This window comes from Microtus ochrogaster, unplaced genomic scaffold (assembly GCF_000317375.1).
Source record: "Microtus ochrogaster isolate Prairie Vole_2 unplaced genomic scaffold, MicOch1.0 UNK4, whole genome shotgun sequence".
NCBI classification, from domain to species: domain Eukaryota; kingdom Metazoa; phylum Chordata; class Mammalia; order Rodentia; family Cricetidae; genus Microtus; species Microtus ochrogaster.
This window is the reverse complement of record NW_004949102.1, coordinates 16,385,554-16,406,330: the sequence shown is the minus strand read 5'-3', so window position 1 is coordinate 16,406,330 and position 20,777 is coordinate 16,385,554. Positions and strand designations below refer to the sequence as shown.

General features: G+C 35.9%; 1 protein-coding gene across 7 annotated transcripts in view; it reads left to right on the top strand.

The window, feature by feature from the left end:
- The window catches only part of Braf (B-Raf proto-oncogene, serine/threonine kinase), a 139,238-nt gene that overhangs the window by 79,095 nt on the left and 39,366 nt on the right, over positions 1-20,777 (top strand). For 2 of the 7 annotated variants that reach the window (XM_013353269.2, XM_026788540.1), the window contains exons 8-13: positions 5,538-5,697; positions 11,664-11,699; positions 12,020-12,056; positions 13,475-13,594; positions 16,289-16,425; positions 17,521-17,638. In XM_013353269.2, the coding sequence (XP_013208723.1) occupies positions 5,538-5,697; positions 11,664-11,699; positions 12,020-12,056; positions 13,475-13,594; positions 16,289-16,425; positions 17,521-17,638 (608 nt within the window). The remainder of the gene's footprint in view (positions 1-5,537; positions 5,698-11,663; positions 11,700-12,019; positions 12,057-13,474; positions 13,595-16,288; positions 16,426-17,520; positions 17,639-20,777) is intronic. The other 5 variants (XM_026788541.1, XM_026788542.1, XM_013353267.2 and 2 more) reach the window with 3 other exon arrangements.

Genomic DNA, 20,777 nt, shown 5'->3' with positions numbered 1-20,777 from the left:
ATGGATGGAGATAGAGACAAAGATCTACAATCCTTTTTAAGGTGACCTTGGATGCCACAATTGTAACACTTGACCAGTTCAGATTTTCTGCAGACCTCTGGAAATTGCCTCTCCTAGTATCATCATGGTCATGAGAGTCAATGTTAATTGTATCTTGAATCTATTCCTAAAAGGGGCTATCTTGCTATTAATGGCCTAATTATCCTTTTGCTTTGAGAATTAGCATTTTCAAAAGCCAGAGATTCAATTATTATTAGTTTAGCTTCTGAGTTTGGTATCATTCTCTTTACTGCTGATGTCAATCTTTCTAAGAACTCCATGAAGGTTTTGTTTGGGCCCTTTATAACTTTAGTAAATATAACTCAGGTTTTTTTTTTCCTATTTCTCCAGTTTTTGTCCCAAACATTTAAAGCTGCTGTGTGGCATAAATCCAGGGTGTAGTCATATACAGATTGCCTTTCTATAGTAGCATAATTTCCTTTTCTAAGAATTTGATTTTGGGGATTTCCATACCCCTAGCTTTACTCTGTTGTTCCTCTCTATTCTTATATTCTTATAATGCAACACTGAACTTGTTCCCCCATTAAATTCCTGCCTGTACTTGAATATCTCTGTGATATTAAGATGTGTTTTATTAAGTTTTTCTAAGGCCTGTATCTTAGCCCTCAGATTAACCAACTTTTTTAGTTATACAACAAAAATGATAATGCTGATAATGTTTACAACTGATATTATATAAATCCCATCTAAATTAGTTATCCTCATTTAATCATTTCATTTTCAAACTGTCCAGCAGACATATTATACAGAGACCCAAATCCTCTCATTATAATGGTTTTTCCCATTTTTAATGTGGTTTTAAAAAAAAAAAACCTCTTTTAACTAATTCTTCCCTTTAATAATTTCCAATTATCTTTCCAAATCTGCCTATGATCTTCTTGAAGATGTGTGGCTTATTGCTACTTTGTAGATCAGTAAATGCCTGACTAGTTTTCAAGGCATTTACCTAATTTGGTTACAGCCCGAGAAAGGGGTTCATGGAGAACATGCCAGGAGAGAGGGGGAAAAAAAAAAACCTAGTCGGTAGGGCAGTGACTCCAGTTGTGTGTAGCTCTGGCCTATGCTAATGGCTGTAAAGCCACAGGCAAAAAGCTTTTTTATGAATTCATACGCCATACATTGGGCACCAATTGTAACATGAAATAATAAAAACCCAGAGACAGATATTGGGGTTCAACCTGAAGATGAGAAAAGCAAAGCAGCCAGCCACTGGCTCTTACCTCTACCTTAGACCAAAAATGGGCGATCCTGCCTCCACAAATTCTCAGATTGAGACTGAGAGTGAGACCTATCTCCTCCATTTTATATTTTTCCCCAGTTCTGGGATTAATGGCATGTACCACCACCACCTGGCTTGTATGACTGACTAGTGTGGCTAATCTTCAGCAAGCTTTATTTATTAAAACACAAATAATATACCACTATACTGCAGTATAGTTTTTTGAAGCTACCCTTCCTAAGGTCTCACAGGTCAAAAAAATATCAAAATAAATTATATTTCCAAGAGTAATGGCTCATTACTATAATATCAGTACTTGGGAGGCTGAGGCAGGAGGATTACCATGAATTTGAGGTCAGCCTAGGCTAGAGCAAGACCTAGCCTCTAAAAGAAATTAGAGAATAGGTATGTAGCTCAGTCAGTAGAGCCTTTGCCTAACATGTACGTATGAAGCCTTGAATTTTATTCTCAGCACCACATATACTAGACATGCTTGTTGCTATAATCTCAGCACTTGGGAATAGGAGGAGGAAAATCAGAAGTTCATCATCATCTTCAGGAAGTGTTAGTCAGCCTAAGACATATGAGACCATCTTTCAAAAAGGTAGGGATGGAGGCTGGAGAGTTAGCTCAGCAGTTAAGCTGTGCAAGAATGAAGACCAGAATTCAGATCCTATTACCGTCATAACAGCCCACGCATGGTTCCATGCACACCTGCAATGCTAGCAGCAAAGGGGGTAGAGACAGGAGGATTGATGGGACTGGATGGCTTGCAATCTAGTTCTAAATCAAAAAATAAGGCAGAGAGCAGTAAAGCCACCTAATGCCCTCTTTTGGGTTCTGGCATGCATACAGTATCACGAGAGAGAGAGAGAGAGAGAGAGAGAGAGAGAGAGAGAGAGAGAGAGAGAGAGAGAGAGAGAGATATTTATGTGAGGTAAGATGACTCCTCAATAGGTAAAAGTACTTGTCATAAAAGCATGGCAATGTAAAATTGACAAAGTCCAAATATGGTGGTATTCCCAGTGCTCTTACAGCAGAATGAGATAGAAGCAAGAACATCAGCAGAAGTCTACACAACACAGAACTAATAACAGGAGATCTTGCCTCAAAAGTAGGAAGAGAATTGGCAAAAAAAATTCCTCTTGCCTCTGTGTGTGCACGATGGCCTGTGGTCACCTGCAAACACACGTGCAATAATTATAAGTTTTAAATATAAAACAGAATTCTATTTAAATAGTGAGTATATTATCTTTTTATATCACTTGTAAATGCAACCACTATGTAATTTAATCAGATTGTAACAGTTATATCTGTTGGGTCTATTATTAGTTGTATGTTTTTGTAGACAATTGAAACAAAATAATGTTGTTTGGGATTTTAATTAATCTCTTGACTATGGCAATTTCTCCAAACAGAGTCTATAGATCTGTGATGCTTTTCTAATGGCAGATCCCAGTTTTGTGATCAGAGTTGTAGAATATCGTTATATTAGCTTGTCCTGTCTGAATAGGTCATAATGGTAACAAAAGAGTTTGTCTTTCAGTAAAGGAATGCTGTTTTAAAATTGCCTCTGCCACATGTGTTTTTGTCTTAACTAGAGTGAAATGGATTCTGCAAACTTCTCTACAAGTTAATTTCATAATGCTTTTATGTTAGTGTGTAAAATTACTTTTGTAAAGGTAGAAACCAAATGTATTTGGGTTCTCTAGGGGAACAGAACTTATAAAATGAACTCTGTGTATGTGTGTGTGTGTGTGTATGTTGATATGTTTATGTAGATGGAATTTAACGTGTGTGTCTGTGTCTGTCTGTGTCTGTGTGTGTGTGTGTGTGTGTGTGTGTGTGTGTCTGTCTGTCTGTCTGTCTGTCTGTCTGTGTATTTATTAGAATGCCTTACAGGCTGTGGTCCAGCTAGTCCAACATTGGCTGTCTACTCATGGAAGGTCCAACAATCAAGTGGTTATTCAGTCTAGATGTCTCAGCTGGTCTTCAATATATGACTTCTGAATCCTGAAGAAGTAGGTTCTAATGCCAGTGAAGAAATATACTTACTAATGAGCAGGAGCAAGCAAGCAGTCAAAGAGCAAGCAGGCCTCCTCCTTCTGTGTCCTTTTATATAGGCTAGCAGCAGAAGGTGTGGCCCAGATTAAAGGTTGATCTTCCTACCTCAAAGATACAGATTAAAAGTGGATCTTCATACTTCAAATAGTTTAATTAAGAAAACAATCCCACACAGGTATGTCCAGATGCTTGGGTTTTAGTTAATTACAGATACAGTCAAGTTGACAATCAAGGGTAGACATCATATGAAAAAAATTAATTATAATGGTCCTGAAACAAGTATGGGTAAAACAAGGAATTTTGAAAAGTTAATATATTGCTCAGTTTTGAATACATGTAACAGATTACTTCCTTTTTGTATATCAGTACACAGAAACAGTCACTTTGCTTCAAAAATTTTACATAGTCTAACCTAAAACTGAAATCTAAACTATTAGTAGTTTTCTAAAGAGTGTAGAATTCTGTTTAATTTTAATTTTTAATTTTAAAAGGGTTTGTGGCAGATTTATTTGTTAGGTATACAGTATTTAGGCCAGAAAGGGCATCATATCTCATATAGATGGTTGTAAGCCAATATGTGGTTGCTGGGAATTGAACTCAGAACCTCTGGAAGAATAGCCTTTACTCTTAACCTCTGAGCCATCTCTCCAGCCCTACTTTTTTCTTAAAAATTTATTAGATTAGTATGTGTGGGTGTATATGCGCACGCTGAGGCACATGTGTGGAAGTCAGAAGACAGCTAGCTGTGAGGAATTAGGTTTCCTTCCACGTTATAGGTCCCAGGGATCAATTCGTGTCATTAGGCTTGGTAACAAGCACTTTTTATCCACTGAGTGATTTCACTGGCTCCTCCTTTTCTATTTTCTTATCATTCTTTTCTAATTCCCCTTGTTGACCGTCTTTTTGTTATTTTAACATTGTCTTTCTAGTCTAATAATGTTTAAATAAAGCTGGTTAGTTTTTATAATAGCGTAAAATGGTGACCAGTATGTGAAGAGTGTGGTCTTCGTTGGACCATCCATGGTCCAGTTGAAATTTAGTCAGAGCTTCATTGTATCCTTTCCCAAGTAGTAGTCACTTCCGTACTCCTGGAAACTCTATAACTATTTATACTCTAGTTTCAAATTCTCATGTGCTTCCTGCCAGGCTCTTTTAGGCCAGCAGCCATGATTCTATTATCTATGGACAAAAGAGGAAAAAAAAATAGGTCACTCTGTAACCTACTAGAGTATTTTAATCAAAATAATTTTAGGGCTGGTAAGAGAGCTCAGTAGCTAAAATGTCTGCCATGCAAGCTTGAGGACTTGAGTTTGGATTCCTATTGCCCACATAGAAAACCAGGCTGTGGCTGTCTAAACCTGTGACCCCAGTGCTAAGAAGACAGAGACAGGAAGATTTGCAGGGGGTTGCTGGCCAACCAGTCTAACCAATTGTAAGTTCTGGATTCAATGAAAAAAGACTTTGTCTCAAAAAAAAAAAAAAAAGGAAGACAGCTGACACCAATCTTGGCTTCCCTGTGCACCTCCAAACCACACATCCAAATTTTTTTGTCTTAATATTTGCTTCAGTGTTTAATACTACATGACTTTTTTGTCTCTGGTGTTAATAGTTAGACTTGAAAAACCATTTTGAATATGAAATATAATTGGTACTATTCATATTACCTACTGAAATTTTAGAAATAATCTTTATCATGATATTGTAGAAATTTCATTCAACACTGGTATTAAGCAGCAGTTATGTCTTTGGGGTCCTGAAACATGCAGGTATATTCTTGAAATTTTGTAACTTCTTAAGTATTTCCTTAAATTTTTCATTTGAGTAACTTCAGATTATAAGAAATAGTATATAAAAACAGCATATTTTATTCAGTTAGTCTCTGCTTGGAGCATTTTACTTCTATGTATAACTTTAAAGGATAAGAGCTACCATTTACAGATTCCTCTGAAGTTTTCTGGATCAGAATCATTGTTCTTACATCATTGATAGTCCCTGGGAGGTTTGCTTTTTGAGCAAAACTTTAGCAGTATTAGTTGTAGTTAGTTTTTTAAACTAGTGCTTTTTTAAACCATTACTAGTGGAATTTAAATTATTTAAAGATTATATTAAATATATAGATCTTATAACTTTTATTGTAAGTTATTATTTATACAGTTGCTCCAAATCTTACTTTCCAATGACTTGATTTTTTCAGGCCCCAAATCCTCACCAGTCCATCTCCTTCAAAATCCATTCCAATTCCACAGCCCTTTCGACCAGCAGATGAAGATCATCGAAATCAGTTTGGGCAGCGAGACCGGTCCTCTTCAGCTCCCAATGTTCATATAAACACAATCGAACCTGTCAATATTGATGTAAGTACTAGCATTGCTAGAACTACACAATTCAGCTGTATTTCTTTGTTTTTCTGTTATATTTTTAATACAGATTGGAAATAAATGCCACCTTTCATTTATCATTTAAATGCTAGGTTTATATGAATTATAGATTGAGAAACCCTGTCATCTTCTATGACAATATTAAATACATCACTATTGCCAAGTTAGTTATCTTCATTTTTTTCTAACACAATCTCTGAAAAAGTTTTAAAATAAAATGATTTGAATATGAGAATTATTAGACGCACTTTTGTGAATTTATGAAGTCCTCTCTTAAGATTTTTGTACAATTATTATTGTGTTATAAAAATGACATTAAGAATTTATTTGTTTTGTCATGAGTTTGGCATTATAACCAACAAAAGCAATTCTACATTCATATTTTAAATCATATAGTTGGAACTATAACTTAAATTTTATTAACTGAAATACCTTGTTAGAAATTTAATTTAATTATCATGATAAATCATGAGTAAAGAATTCTAAAATCAGACTTTCTTCTTACTTTTTATTATGTTTTCCCCCCTATATATTTAGGAGAGTAAGTTAACTTAAGTGGCTTTTTCCTAGTACCATTCTTAACTAAATCCATCTTGTCTATATGTTGACCTAAATACAGAAGAAGTGAGAAGTAGGAGAGGAAGATAGAGAATAAGGAGCTTGGGAAATAAAATGTCAAAGGATATTTGTAGATTAGGGGTATTCTTGGTGTGCTCAAGCTTGTAATCGTCATATGTTTTTGAAAACAAACATCTTTTTTTCCTTTTTTTTCTGATTGTGATTGACCTCCTGGATTCTTGGGCTTGGCTATTTGAAGACTCACTTCGTATCTTACTCTTTCATCCTTTTCATAACTGCCATAAGTAACATAGTCCATTTTCCTCTTTATGTGTGTCCATTTGACTCCATGATCCTTTATTTGAACAATTTACTGCATTTATTCCTAGCATTAATTTTTCTTCATGTCCTTCCTGGTGCTCTCACTAGAATAATTTTTTTAAAGATTTATTTATTATGTATACAGTGTTCTGTCTATATGTATGTTTGCTGACCAGAAGGGGCATCAGATTTCATTATAGATGGCTGTGACCCACCATGTGGTTGCTGGGAATTGAACTCAGGACCTCTGGAAGAGCAGGCAGTGCTCTTAACCTCTGAGCCATCTCTCCAGTCCCTAGGATAATTTTTTTAATGACATTTTTATCATCTGTTCTCTTGTTTGAAAGCTTTTAGTAACTTAAAATTTTTTATTCATGCTCAGTCACTTTTTCTCTAAGAAAAAAAGACTTTTGGCTCTGGACTCAGCAATTAGGGATTTAAGATGAATTAACACACCATCTTTGCCCTCTATGATGTCACAGTTTATTGCATGAATCAAACATGCAAATAATCACAAAAAATATGCTAGTTTACAGAAGGGGTGTGATGAACTATCTGATTGGATGTAGGTATATTTAGCAGTAAAGGGATGACCTTGAAGCTATACCGTAGAAGGTAATGGCTAGGGATTTATTAAGTACACTATATAGGGAATTTTTTTAAGGTATTTGTTAAGGAAATAATACATACAAGGTTGTAGAGTTACCTTTACCTGGAAGCAATTAATAGTTGATATCTTAGGAGTTCAGGGTTCAGGAGAGGACTGACAAATAATGGAAGGAGAAAGTAGGAAATGTCAACACTGATTGATATCTTATATTTCTCTTAAGTAGTGGTAGGAGTGCTGAAACACATTTGGAGGGGACTGCAACTCACTATGTAGCCCTACGTGGTCTTGAACTTGCTTCCTCCCTCATCGTCTTGAGTAGTAGGTTTATAAGTATGGTGGTATACCACATCTGACCAAAAACACATTTTGAGTGTGATAAATCATCTCAGTATTTCAGAAAAATCTTTAGTAGTAGTCAGGAAGGTGGATCAAATGGGTAGCATATGTTAAGGGCAGAACTGTCAGCAGTGTGGCTTTTGCTGTATTCCAGTCAAGATATGATCAATGTTTGAACTCAAGTAGTAGCATTAGTGGTGAGAGAGGAGCAAATGAGTTGAGGGAGAGGAGACTATGGTGGTAGGGGTCTTAGAAGTCATGGAAATGGCTGAGTACTTACTGTGTGTGAGGTACTCTGCTAATTGCTTTATATAAGTTTTCTTGGTCAAGCCTCATGAGAAACATTGTGTTTATCTTATTCTGAAGGATATTCAGTTTATAAGAGTCTAAGAAACCAACCCATGATCATATAGCTAATAAATGACTGAAATGTATTTAAGTCATTTAAACCTGGCTTTCTTTTCTTGAACTTATCCACTATATATCAGTAGAGGAGAAAGGTTAAAAAGAAGCAGAAGATAAGAGTTGACTTTTTGGCATATAGATACTTGGCTATAAACCAGGACAGGGTTTATAGAAAAATTACAGTTTTGTATTTTATTCAGGCTTTAGGATATCTGTAGGAATATTAGGACCTCCAGTGGAGAGACAACTTGAATAAAATCAGTGTGTCTGTGTCATGAGTATAAATTATGTTACTCAAAGAGTATAAATTGGAAAGAGTAGAAAATATAAACCTGAAGAGAAAAAGAAACCATATCCTGGTGAATCTTAACATTGTAACAGAGACCATTTCTCAGTTAACCTTTGTGAGCTCTTTCCAAGTGTACATCAGATACCAAGCAAATGGCTTCAAAAATGCTGATGGAGGCAGTTAAGAGCACTGGCTGCTCTTCCAGAGGTCCAGAGTTCAATTCTCAGCAACCACACTGTGTCTCACAACCATCTCTGGTGGTATCTGATGACTGCTTCTGACATAAAGGTGTATACTCACACATAAAATAAATAAATCTTATTTTTAAAAATTGCTGATGGAGAAGATGCCACTTACTCTTAAGATTCAAATAAGATCCTAGCACTCGGGAGGCTGAGGCAGGCCGATTTCTGTGAGTTCGAGACCAGCCTGGTCTACAGAGCGAGTTCCAGGACAGGCTCCAAAGCCACAGAGAAACCCTGTCTTGAAAAAAAAAAAAAAAAAGATTCAAATGAGATAAGGACTAAAATGAGTTTTGTTTTTAACAAATACCATGGAGCTACGTGACGGATAAGATGTTCCAGCTGATAAAAAATACCTGCTACATACCAGGTGGTGGTAACACATGCCTTTAATCCCAGCACTCATGAATCTCTGCGAGTTAGAAGCGAACATAGTCTACAGACTTAGTTCCAGGACGGCCAAGCTATACAAACAAACCCTGTCTTAAAAGAAAAGGGAAAAAGTACCTACAATAGAGGGAGAGACCTAACTCCAGCAAGTTGGCTTCTGACTTCCACACAAACTGTGGCACATGCTCGTGTGTACACACACACACACACACACACACACTCTCTCTCTCTCTCTCTCTCTCTCTCTCTCTCTCTCTCTCTCTCTCTCTCTCTAACATGTATGCCTTGGGCTCAGTCCCTCAGGACCAACCATTAATTTTTAAGTCTTTGGGGCCAGGTGTGGTGGTGCTCACCTTAATCCCAGTACTCAAAGGAAGCAGATTTTCTAAGTTTGTGGCCAGCCTAGTCTACATAACAGGTTCTAGGCCAGTGAGAGATCATAGTTCAAACAAATCAGCAACTAAATAGAAAATTTTAAGTTGTTTTGATTTCAAAGATAAATAGAATAGGAGGAGGCAAGAGAGGAAATGGATCGTCAGTTTTGAGAAACTTGACTGTATAGGAATGACAAAAGAGCTGGAGCTTGACTCATACTTGAGTAACAGTTGTTTTGAAACTAAGATTTCAGCAAATTTTATAACTGAGAAAAAGAACCTAATGAAGAGAGGTTGAGGTAGTAAGAGAATTTTTGATAAAATTGTTTGAACTTGAAAATGATGTTTTGCAGGGGCTGTAATAAATTAAAGGTAGATAATCTTTCTACACACTGCATGAAATAGGGCATTTTTTTAAACCCTGGGGCTGGTATTAATTTGATTTTTTTTTTCTTATTTTGCTTCATTTTGTTTGAGAAGTAGCCCTGGCTGGCCTGGAACTTCTATGTGAATCAGTCTGGTCTCAAATGCAGAGATAACTCCGCTTCTGCCTCCTGAGTGCTAGGCTTAAGATGTGCACCACTATGTTCAGCGCTTGATATGTTGGGGCTTTTAAGGGCGGATACAGTACATGTCTTATTCAAAGAGACATAACCAGAGCAACTCTTACCAAAGAAAGCATTTTATTGGGGGCTCACTTACAGTTCCAGAGGTTTGGCCCATTTTCCTCATTGTGGGGAGCATTGTGGCATGCACGCAGGTTCTGAAGCAGTAGTTGAGTTTTACATCTGATATACAGGCAGACTGACTGACTCGGTCTGGCATTGGCTTTTGAAATCTCAAGGTGCACCTCCAGTGACATTCTTCCTTCAACAAGGCCAGACCTACTCCAGCCTAATCCTTTCAATTACAGTCCCTGGTGACTAAGCATTCAAACCTATGAGCCTGTGGGGGCCATTCTTATTCAAACCACCACAGTACATAAAAGGAATTTAAAAGACAGCCAGGCATTGTGGTGCACACCTGAAGTCTTGGCACTGGGAGGTAGAGGCAAGAGGATCTGGAGTTGGAGGCCAGCCTGTGCTGTGTCATACCTTGGAGAGGGAAGAAAAGAGAGAGCTGTAACTGTAGAAGTTATAGCTGATGCTACTGTTCAAATGTTCATAGATAGCAAAGGTATTGCCAGAATCTTGAGTAGTTTGTTTCTTTTGTTATGCTGAATCAGAGGAATGTGAGACAAGGGACTACAGTTGAAACAGTAGTTGTAGAATACTAGAGTGCCCTATTTAACTTAGATAAGTAGATAGACTCACAAGGAGCTTTTAAGAGCACAAGTGAGATTGAAAAGTGTGAGCTTAGGTTGGGCCTGGTAGTTTTTCTAAGAGTGGAGAAAGTACATTCGACCATAGCTATACGAAGGTAAAGAAGGGGTGGGTCCTTCTATCTAGGAAGCCCTTTGCTTTTTTTCATGCCAGTCTCTGCCTCAGATTTTTTCGGCTGCTTCGCCAATGCCAAAATCCTAGTGCCATTTCTTTTACATCATGGTCACCAGTTCTTATAGACATGGAGACTGGAAGCCCAGTGTCAGGATTGCCAAATCATCTTAGTCTTAATGTCTATCAGTAAAAGTCTTGTCAACACCACCACTTAAATGGTAGTGAGTTGGCAACAAACTGATCTCTCTTTTAGTCTTAAGCTGTCATTTATTTTCCATGTGTCTGCATCTCACAGTGTGTTTGTAAGCTCTTAAAACCACCAAGATTTTTATGTAATAGTAGCTAGACAACCCCAACACCTAGGTCATTGTTTGAAATTGAGTATTAATTATTCTGTAGACAGTGTTGAAAGTTTTGTGTAGTACATCGAACATGATAGAAATATACCAGTAGAGAATTTACTCTTTTACTCAGTAAGTCTAATTGCAAATGATGCCTATTTGCAAATAACCTTTTTAGAGACATTTGGACCCATTCAGTCCCTCACACTTAAGTTAAACTCAGTAAACGAATCCAAGTTCCAAGGAATAGGATCCAAATTTCATTACATATGAAATTTCCCCTACTACCAACATTGTTGTAAAAGCCGTGTTTTAAATAATAGAGACCAATTTAAACAAAATCCTTATTTGAGCTATTTTGAGTCCCACCTCCTTTTTAATGTTGTACATCCACATTTTTATGATAGTATTAAATGTACTTTTGATTTTGTATTTTTTATTATATGTAACATGTTTCATATTTTAAGTTTTTTAATTGTTTTGGTAACTGCATACTACTCATTAAATTGATACATCATAACCATAATATGTCAAAATGCCTATCATAGGAAAATAATTATTTCTGGTTTTTGGTGTGATGGATAATGCTGCACTAAACATCTTTGTGCATATCATTTTTTCTTCTGAATTATTTCCTTAGGAAAAATTCCCAGAAGTGGAATTACAGGATCAAAGGGTATGAACATTTTTATGGCTCTTAATATGTGCCAGTAGAATTTTCTTTAAGAATTGATGAAGCCATTGAGTGGCCTGAAATGGATTTCAGCATTTGATCTGAACTAATAATCCTTTCACATAGGGCTAGGCTGGCAAGTGCTTCAAACTTTAGTGTTTATCATGTACACTAGCTAATTTCATAGCCTTTGTTTTGTGAAATAATTATAAGACGGGTATTGTTTTGAATTAACCCATCTGCTAATGCATAGTGAAAAATTCATTTGTTATTCCTTTTTTACTGTGTGCTTTAAATAAATGTATTTTACTATTTGTTTGTAGGATTTGATTAGAGACCAGGGGTTTCGTGGTGATGGAGGTAAGTAGTGATTTTAGTTTATTTTTTAAAGGCAAAAATGCAATTGCTTTGCTGCTTGTCTCCTTTATAGTTGCTTTTTTTTTTTTCATGAAACAGACACAGAGAAAAATGTGTAGAGAAAATCAAATGGGTTTTTGTTTGGTTTTTTTGTAGCAATTACCATTTACTGCTAGCAGAATTTAAAATTATTCATAACATGTAGAGAAAATGAAACAACATAAAAGAAAATCTTAAATGTACCATCTACAATTTTAAAATACACTATTTAATTTCTGATGCCTCCAAATCTGGAGTTGCTAAATTTCTTTTGGCCTCCACCAAATACTTCGAGATGCTTATAATCAGATGAAATTATTGTAAATCTCTTTGGGGTTGCCTGCCACATCATCTCAGTTTGTCAGACTTCATCAAGCATTTCTCATCAACTCTCTAAAACTATTTAAAATGTACATTTAATTAATGGAATGAACCATAATGGAAAAATTCAGTTATCCTTTTGGTATAGTAAAGAAAATATACACATGAGAAATTTCATTAGGATTTCTTAATGTTATTCTAGATGGGATTTCTATCTAGCCTCCCCTCTATTGAAGATAATACTATTTAAGAAAATGGTTTTTTGAGCCAAGTGTGATGATAGCATAAGCCTGTGATTCTAGCTGAGGCTATAGGAATGTGAGTTTGACACTAGCCTAAGTCTACATAGCAAGACTGTCTCAAAAAAACAAAACAATAAAACTCTGTAATAATGTAATAATGAAGAGATGGCATTCGAGACTGTCTTGAAGTTTTCTTGTAAGAAGTCTTCTGTTTTATAAGGAAGACCATATTAGCTGTACATTATGCCTAGAGCCGGGTTCTTCACTCTGATCTTGCTTATCTTCAAAATAGGTCCAAACCCAGACTCAATATTTTATACTGAGTAAATACGATATAAGCCATATATTGTTATGGTGCTGTCCGCCTGTGAGGATATCAAATAACAAGCATGAATTATGTACTTAGTATTAACTGTATCGCATAGTTATTTAAGAGTTTTTGTTGTTTGTTATTCCATGAGCCTGCCAGTTATTGTTGCTGCCAGTTTGACTTTCATATGTCTTAATAGCTGTGGCTGCGATAATTTTGCCCAATACATCCAGCATTTAAATGTTTCATCATGTTAGCATCACAGTTAACTTAGTAAACAGCCTGCATAGTACCTAAAATCAAGTGGCATTTCTTATCCTTGTTATGAGTCACTTTTAAAAAATTCATTGGGGTTTTTATGAAAATATAAGCAGATTTAAAAAAAAAAGTCCAGAATTATTTTGTGAAGCAGGCTTCAATTCATATAATTTATTCCCCATGACTTCTTTCATTTCTTCTGTGTGTCTGTCTTCCTGTGTTTGCCTGCCCCTCTCTTTCTCTTCTAACAGCCCCCTTGAACCAGCTGATGCGCTGTCTTCGGAAATACCAATCCCGGACTCCCAGCCCCCTCCTACATTCTGTCCCCAGTGAAATAGTGTTTGATTTTGAGCCTGGCCCAGTGTTCAGAGGTAGTTGGGCTCTTCTTTCTTGTTTTCACCCAAGCAAACTAAATATAAACTAGAGATTCTGTTTGTGCCTCACCCTCACAGCGTGTGTTTGTAAGTGTGAGAGTTTTGAAATACTAAATTTCTGCTTGGCCTGGCTGGAATGCTCTGAATGTGCTTTCACACATGCTCACTACTGCAAGCTTTCTGTATGCTGTCCATTATACATTTTTAAAGCGAGAACATTCTGAGTTGGGATTTCCATCTTGCTTATTGTTGTCTTATTTCTGTTGAGTCTTGATAACTTCTTAAATTCTGGGAGACATGGGCAGGATTCTTTTTACTTTAGTCTACTAAATGATAACGTCGATTATATAATATTAATATATTTTAAGAAGACAAAAATGTAAATGGAAACCCCCCCCCCATGAAAAGGTTTTTATGCTGGGCGTATTGGCTCATATCTGTAACCTTAGCACTTGAGAAACAGGCAGGAGGAGCATCCCGGCAGGTTTGAGGCCAAAGAGATTTTTATGAGACTTCTGACAGTTATTTGAGATTTTATAAGTAATTTTTTGTTCTTTATTTTTCCCCTTATATGCGATATATATATGTGTGTGTGATATATATATATATATATACTAATAGATGAACATGAGTTCAGAAAAATTGAATCCATATATGGTAAATTATGCCCTCATGTGAGAGAAGCTAGTAATATAATTGTAGTCTCCTATTTTAACCGTCATATTTGAATTTATTGTTAAACTAACTTTTAAATTTTAAGATAAAATTTGGGTATTTTATTTTAAATATTTTTTACAATTATATTTACTGTCTTGATATACTTAGTGATCTATATTTAATATAATGATGGTGCTTTAGAGTTTTTCATCAACTTAGTTGTTCCATAGATGCAGTGATGTAAGTCATTCAGTACTCGGTGATGTCATAAAACTGAGTAATACAATAAATAAGAACTGTGCATGAAGCATGGGCAAGTTGTTAGTGCTTTATAATGTTTGAAGTTATCAGTGGTTTGTATAAGATATATTGTGCTCTATTTAAAAGAAATTCCAGACACCATTTTCTTTTAGAAAATTGTTTATGCAATCATAGAACTTTCTTATGGTGCTATAATATGATGTAACGGGTATAAAATATCTGTCCATATTTAGCATTTAAGTTCTGTCATTGGCATTCTTACTATTTGAAAGAACATGACTCTTTTTTACCCTTGAGAGTAGTATATTTTATAATTTCTTAGAGATTTTTGCTACTGAGTGTAGTAATTCTGCCTGGAAATCTCAGACCTATTCACTATACACTCTGGGGAGTCATTGCTCTAAACTCCTCTGTTCCGTGTACCGTATGTGCTTCTGCTAACTGAGACTACTTATAAAACTCACTTGCCTTATGAAATACTGCTATATATCTGAAATACAACTAGGATGCTGTAGCATTTATTTGCTTGCCTTTATAATACCAAATTTTTCAGAAATTCTTGAACACCTATTTCGCAGGGCTGGAGAGATGGCTCAGTAGTAAGAGCACTGGCTGCTCTTCCAGAGGACCAAGGTTCAGTTCCCAGCACCCACATGGCAGTTCACCACTGTCTTTAATTCCACATAGATACACATGCGGGGATAATACCGATACACATAAAATAAACATAAATAAATAATTTTTAAAAGGAAAGAAAGCCAGGCTCTGGAGAGATGGCTCAGAGGTTAAGAGCACTGGCTGTTCTTCCAGAGGACCCAGGTTTGGTTTCCAGCACCCACATGGCAGTTCCCAACCAAAAGGGATCTAACACCCTCTTTTGTCCTCCACTAGCACCAAGCAGACAAATGGTATGCATATAGTCAAAGCACCCACACACAAACAAAACAAAATAAAACAAAAAAAATCAAATAAAATAGTAATTTAAAAAAAAGAAAGCCTACTTAACTTTGTTTATATTAACTTTGGAATAAAGGTAACAATTTTTATTTAATAGAAAAAATTCCAGGAACCACTGACATTGTTCACCATCTATTAAATAATAGAGCTACAGTTTGAGATCTTATATAAACTTAGAGCTAATATGAAAGAAACATTTTAACAGTAAGACCACTATATGTTTTTGAAATATTGAGGCCGTTGAAATAATTTTAAAAATTGTTTGTTTTGTAGAGTTTTACATTGATTCTGTTGGCTTTTTGTTTTCATTTTGTTAATTATTTTCTTCATTTTTTGAGACAGGGTCTCTGTAGTATGTACCTCTGGCTGTCCTGGAATTTGCTATGTAGACCAAGCTGGCCTGGAACTCAAAGAGATCCTCCTGCCTCTGCCTCCCAAGTGCTAGGATTAAAGGTGTGGGGTACCATGCCTGTGCATTGATTTTGATGTTTTAATTTGTTTATCAAAGGAACAAGAACCTGGTAGTAAATTTTAGAAATTGTGCATTGGTTTAAAGATTATGTTTTTCTAGATTTGTTTATTATCTATCTTAATGGTCATAAATTGGCCAGAAAGCCAAAAGAAATTACAGTACCAATCACAAATAATGCCCCTTTTGGCCTACCCTTTGTAAAAGGCCAATATTTAAATATGCATTGCATTTTAAAGTCTAGATCTCCCCCACTTTCTTCCCCTGTTTGTTAAGTGAATGTGCTTGCTCTTCCTTAATGCTTCCTCCTCCTTAATGTGGATAATTTTCCCCTTCCTCTAATTTAGGGTCAACTACAGGTTTGTCTGCCACCCCTCCTGCCTCATTACCTGGCTCACTCACTAATGTGAAAGCCTTACAAAAATCTCCAGGACCTCAGCGGGAAAGGAAATCATCATCATCCTCAGAAGACAGAAATCGAATGGTAAGGATATGTGATGTATTTTCCTGTAATCATAGCCAAATATAATTTTATCATTTAGATAAAATAGGCCTGTGTGATATAAAGTTTCTGTCAAATAAATTTGAGTTAATAGTTTTTTTTACATAAAGTATATTTGCACAAAACTGATTTTTTTTTGTTGCCATTTCTAATTAAGAGGTCATTTTGAAAGGAAAACAATGTTCTGTTTCTAAAATAAGGAGAACAAGTATAAACAAGCATTCAGAAAGCATAATTAAGCATATATGTTCTAAAAACTGGCTCAGAATTCAAGTATCTACCAAATGACATTCTCCCACATTTGAAAATTAACTTTCTCCTACTTTTACCTTACCAAGGAAATTGGTATGTTGATTTCTTTTTATTTATTTTTTTCTTTTTTGATGATCAAATCAGTTAAGATATGTAAGGAAATCTAGCACCAACAGTTATCATAGCTTGTTCACTTAAACTTTTAGGAATTTGAAACCAAAACTAGCCACGGATATAAAGTTGTTATTTTACCTCTAAGAGTCCTCCAAATAGTTAAAATAAAAAAAAACTGTTTTATTTTGATTTTAAGAATAACAATATGTATTTCAACATGTAGTAAGTTATTTTTATTAATTTTTTAGTTACTATTTTATTATTTTATGTATATGGGTGTGTGACTGCATATATGTAAGTGCAACATTTGCATGCCCAGTGCTGAAGGAAGCCAGGAGAGTGCAGAGGGTCCCTGGGGCTGGAGTTAGGAATGGTTGTAACCTGCCTTGTAGGTGCTGGGACACAAACTCAGGTCCTATAGAAGAGCAGCCACTGCTCCTAACTTGTGAACCATCTCTCCAGCATCAGTTATTTCTGTTTTTAAGTATTTTCCTGTCCTAATATTGACTCATCTTAATTTTAATTTTGTTATTTTGAGTCTTGATTGTAACTTTTGCTTCCTCAACATGGTGGCATTTTGTTGTTTTCTTCTTTTCTTAAAAAGACCTTGATCTCTTCTTAACCTCCTGTCAGGCAGCAATATATTTAGCATGGAACATAAGGTTTTTCTTTTATTTGCCTTGACTTGACTTTTGCACTATATTTTTTGAGAAAACACTTGGTAGACGAGATTCAAGTGATGATTGGGAGATTCCTGATGGACAGATAACAGTGGGACAAAGAATTGGATCTGGATCATTTGGAACTGTCTACAAGGGAAAGTGGCATGGTAAGTATGTAATATGGGGCCATTGGCACAAGTAGGATATGCTTAAAATTTCCTGTTTTAAAAATTTAAACCAAAGCTGGGTGTGGTGGCACATGCCCTTAATTCCAACACTATGAAGGCAGAGACAGGTGGATCTCTGAGTTCAAAAATAGCCAGAGCTTGGGGCTGGAGAGATGGCTCAGCAGTTAAGAGCATTGCCTGCTCTTCCAAAGGTCCTGAGTTTAATTCCCAGCAACCACATGGTGGCTCACAGCCATCTGTAATGAGGTCTGGTGCCCTCTTCTGGCCTGCAGGCATACACACAGACAGAACATTGTATACATAATTAATAAATAAATAAATAAATAAATAAATATTTTAAAAAAATAGCCAGAGCTACACAGAAAAGCCTGTCTTGGGAGGTTGAGGAGTGGAGGACGAGCCAGGCATTATGACACACATTAGGAGTTCAAGGATATCTTTAGCTAAGTAGGAAGTTCGAGGCCAACATGAGTGCTACAAGAGACCGTCTCAAAAACAAATATGAAGTCAGAATGTTCACTGTTTGCATCATTAAACGATTTTCATCAGATGCAGGAGTCCTCCAGAAGTTCTAACAAAAATGTTGGAACATAAAAACTGGCTTCATAGTAGCCAAGGTTGCTGTCAGTACTTTACAGTAGAGATTCACAAAGATGAAGATCATTGAGCCATCCAGTCCCAAAGACAGTTTGTTTTCCTTTTAGAAGTATTCCTTTTGATACTTCTATGGGTATAAATCATAAATAAACAAAAAATATTCAGCATCACCAGTTTTTTTTTTGGTTTTTTTTTTGTTTTTTGTTTTTTTTTTTTGAGACAGGGTTTCTCTGTAGCTTTGTAGTCTGTTCTGGAACTAGCTCTTGTAGACCAGGCTGGTCTCAAACTCACAGCGATCCACCTGACTCTGCCTCCCGAGTGCTGGGATTAAAGGCATGTACTACCACCTCCCGGCAATCACCAGTTTTCTGATATTACAAATTCAAAAGATAGAAATCACAACTTTCCTTCCAAAAGAACAAAAAATAATTTAAATTGATCACATGTAGATTGTGATTATGATCGTGCTTATTTACCTCTTGGTGATGTGAAAATATGAAAATTTGGGAGATTGTTCATTTAGTCTGAGCAAGTAAATTGACAGTAATGAACAGGTTAATACCTAGGAAAGTTTACTCCCCAGAGGGATGGTAAAGATGGAAAGTGAAAATAGACTTGAACACTCACTAGTAGAAGGTTTGATGAACGCACTGATTGATATATCCATAGGTGGTTATATAAGAGTCAAAATTACATAATAGAGCTACAGTGATATGGAAATGTGTCTAATATATTGAATTGCTTAAAGCTGCATGTGTAATACCTTCATGTTAAAGATCTATATTAGGGCTGGAGAGATGGCTCAGAGGTTAAGAGCACTGGCTGATCTTCCAGAGGTCCTGAGTTCATTTTCCAGCAAATACATAATGGCTCACAACCATCTGTAATGAGTCTCAGTACCCTCTTCTGGCCTATAGTGAAGGCGTACATGCAGGCAGAACACTGTATACATAATAAGTAAATCTTTTAAAATAACCTATAAGCTGGGCGATGGTGGCGCATGCCTTTAATCCCAGCACTTGGGAGGCAGAGACAGGCGGATCTCTGTGAGTTCGAGACCAGCCTGGTCTACAGAGCTAGTGCCAGGACAGGCTCCAAAGCCACAGAGAAACCCTGTCTCAAAAAACCAAAAAAAAAAAAAAAATATAATAATAACCTATATAAAATATATTAACAGTATAACAATTCGATTTGAATTCTTTCATAAGGTTATTTTATATGCATTCAGTAAGTATTTATACTGCATATACAGATAAACTTAGGATATATTTGCATATATATACATACACACACATATACATGACAAGGGTTATTTCTGAGTGCCATAATTATGGGGAATTTTTTATCTATGCTTTCCTGAAACATTTAAGTGGTCAACAGTATTAGGTGGTATAACTGATAGAATGAATACTATATTACTTTAATAATTAAGAAAAAGATAAATGGTAGTTTTATATATATGTATATATATTATTTATGTGTTCATATAATTGAAACTCACCAAGTGAATACATTTGTGATTAATAAGCATAATGTTTATAGCCTTTTAGAAGGTTGCTGCGTGCCCTCTTTATTCGCTCTCCTTGCAAAGATAACTAACATCCTGACTTCAGTAGGATATAATGTGTAGATTGTTTTTGTGCGACTCCTTTTTTCAGTATTGTAAGATCCATCAGTGTTATTGGGTGTTTGTGTGTCTGTCATTCATTCTCTGAGTAGTATCCATTGTGTAACCATAACTTGATTTCCATCTGCTATATAATAAGCATTTGGGTAGTTTACAGTTTGGTGCTATTCTGGATGCTGCTGCGGTGTATATTTTTAGTTACATGCCTTTGAAAAACATATGTGTGTATTTTTACTGCTTATATGCCTAGCAGAGAATTATAGACCTACACCATATGCTTACTTGTGGTTTTACAGATATTCCCATCAGTGCTGCCAATTAATTGTACCAGTTTATACATCTACCAGCAGTGTGTAAGAGTTAAATTTAAGCCTGGCCATATTGGCGCACGCCTTTAATCCCAGCAGGGGGCAGAGGCAGGCAGATCCCTGTGAGCTTGAGGACAGCCTGGTGTACAGAGAGAATTTAAGGGAAGGCAAGGCTATACAGAGAAACCCTGTCTCAAAATAACCCCCTCAAAAAAAGTTAGATTTAAAATACCATAATTTTAAAAATTTTCCAGTTGACATTATAAGTGAGTCATATTTGTCTCTCTTTTGGGTAACAATTTGCAAGTTTTTATTTTAAACTGAGCTCCACTGGACCTGTTGTCCATAGTTTCAGCACTCACTTAGTAAATAACACCTCATTTAACATTGTCAAATAATTATGAAAATTCTCTGAGTACTTAATTGGCTAAACTAAATTCCTAGGAGAAAAAAAGTTGACATTATTGTAGCTTATATCTTGAAATAGTAGTATAGGATTATCATTGTTAGTAGCTTTGTGTGGGGGTTGGGAGATGTGTGTGTCCCATAGTGTGTGTGTGTGTGTGTGTGTGTGTGTGTGTGTGTG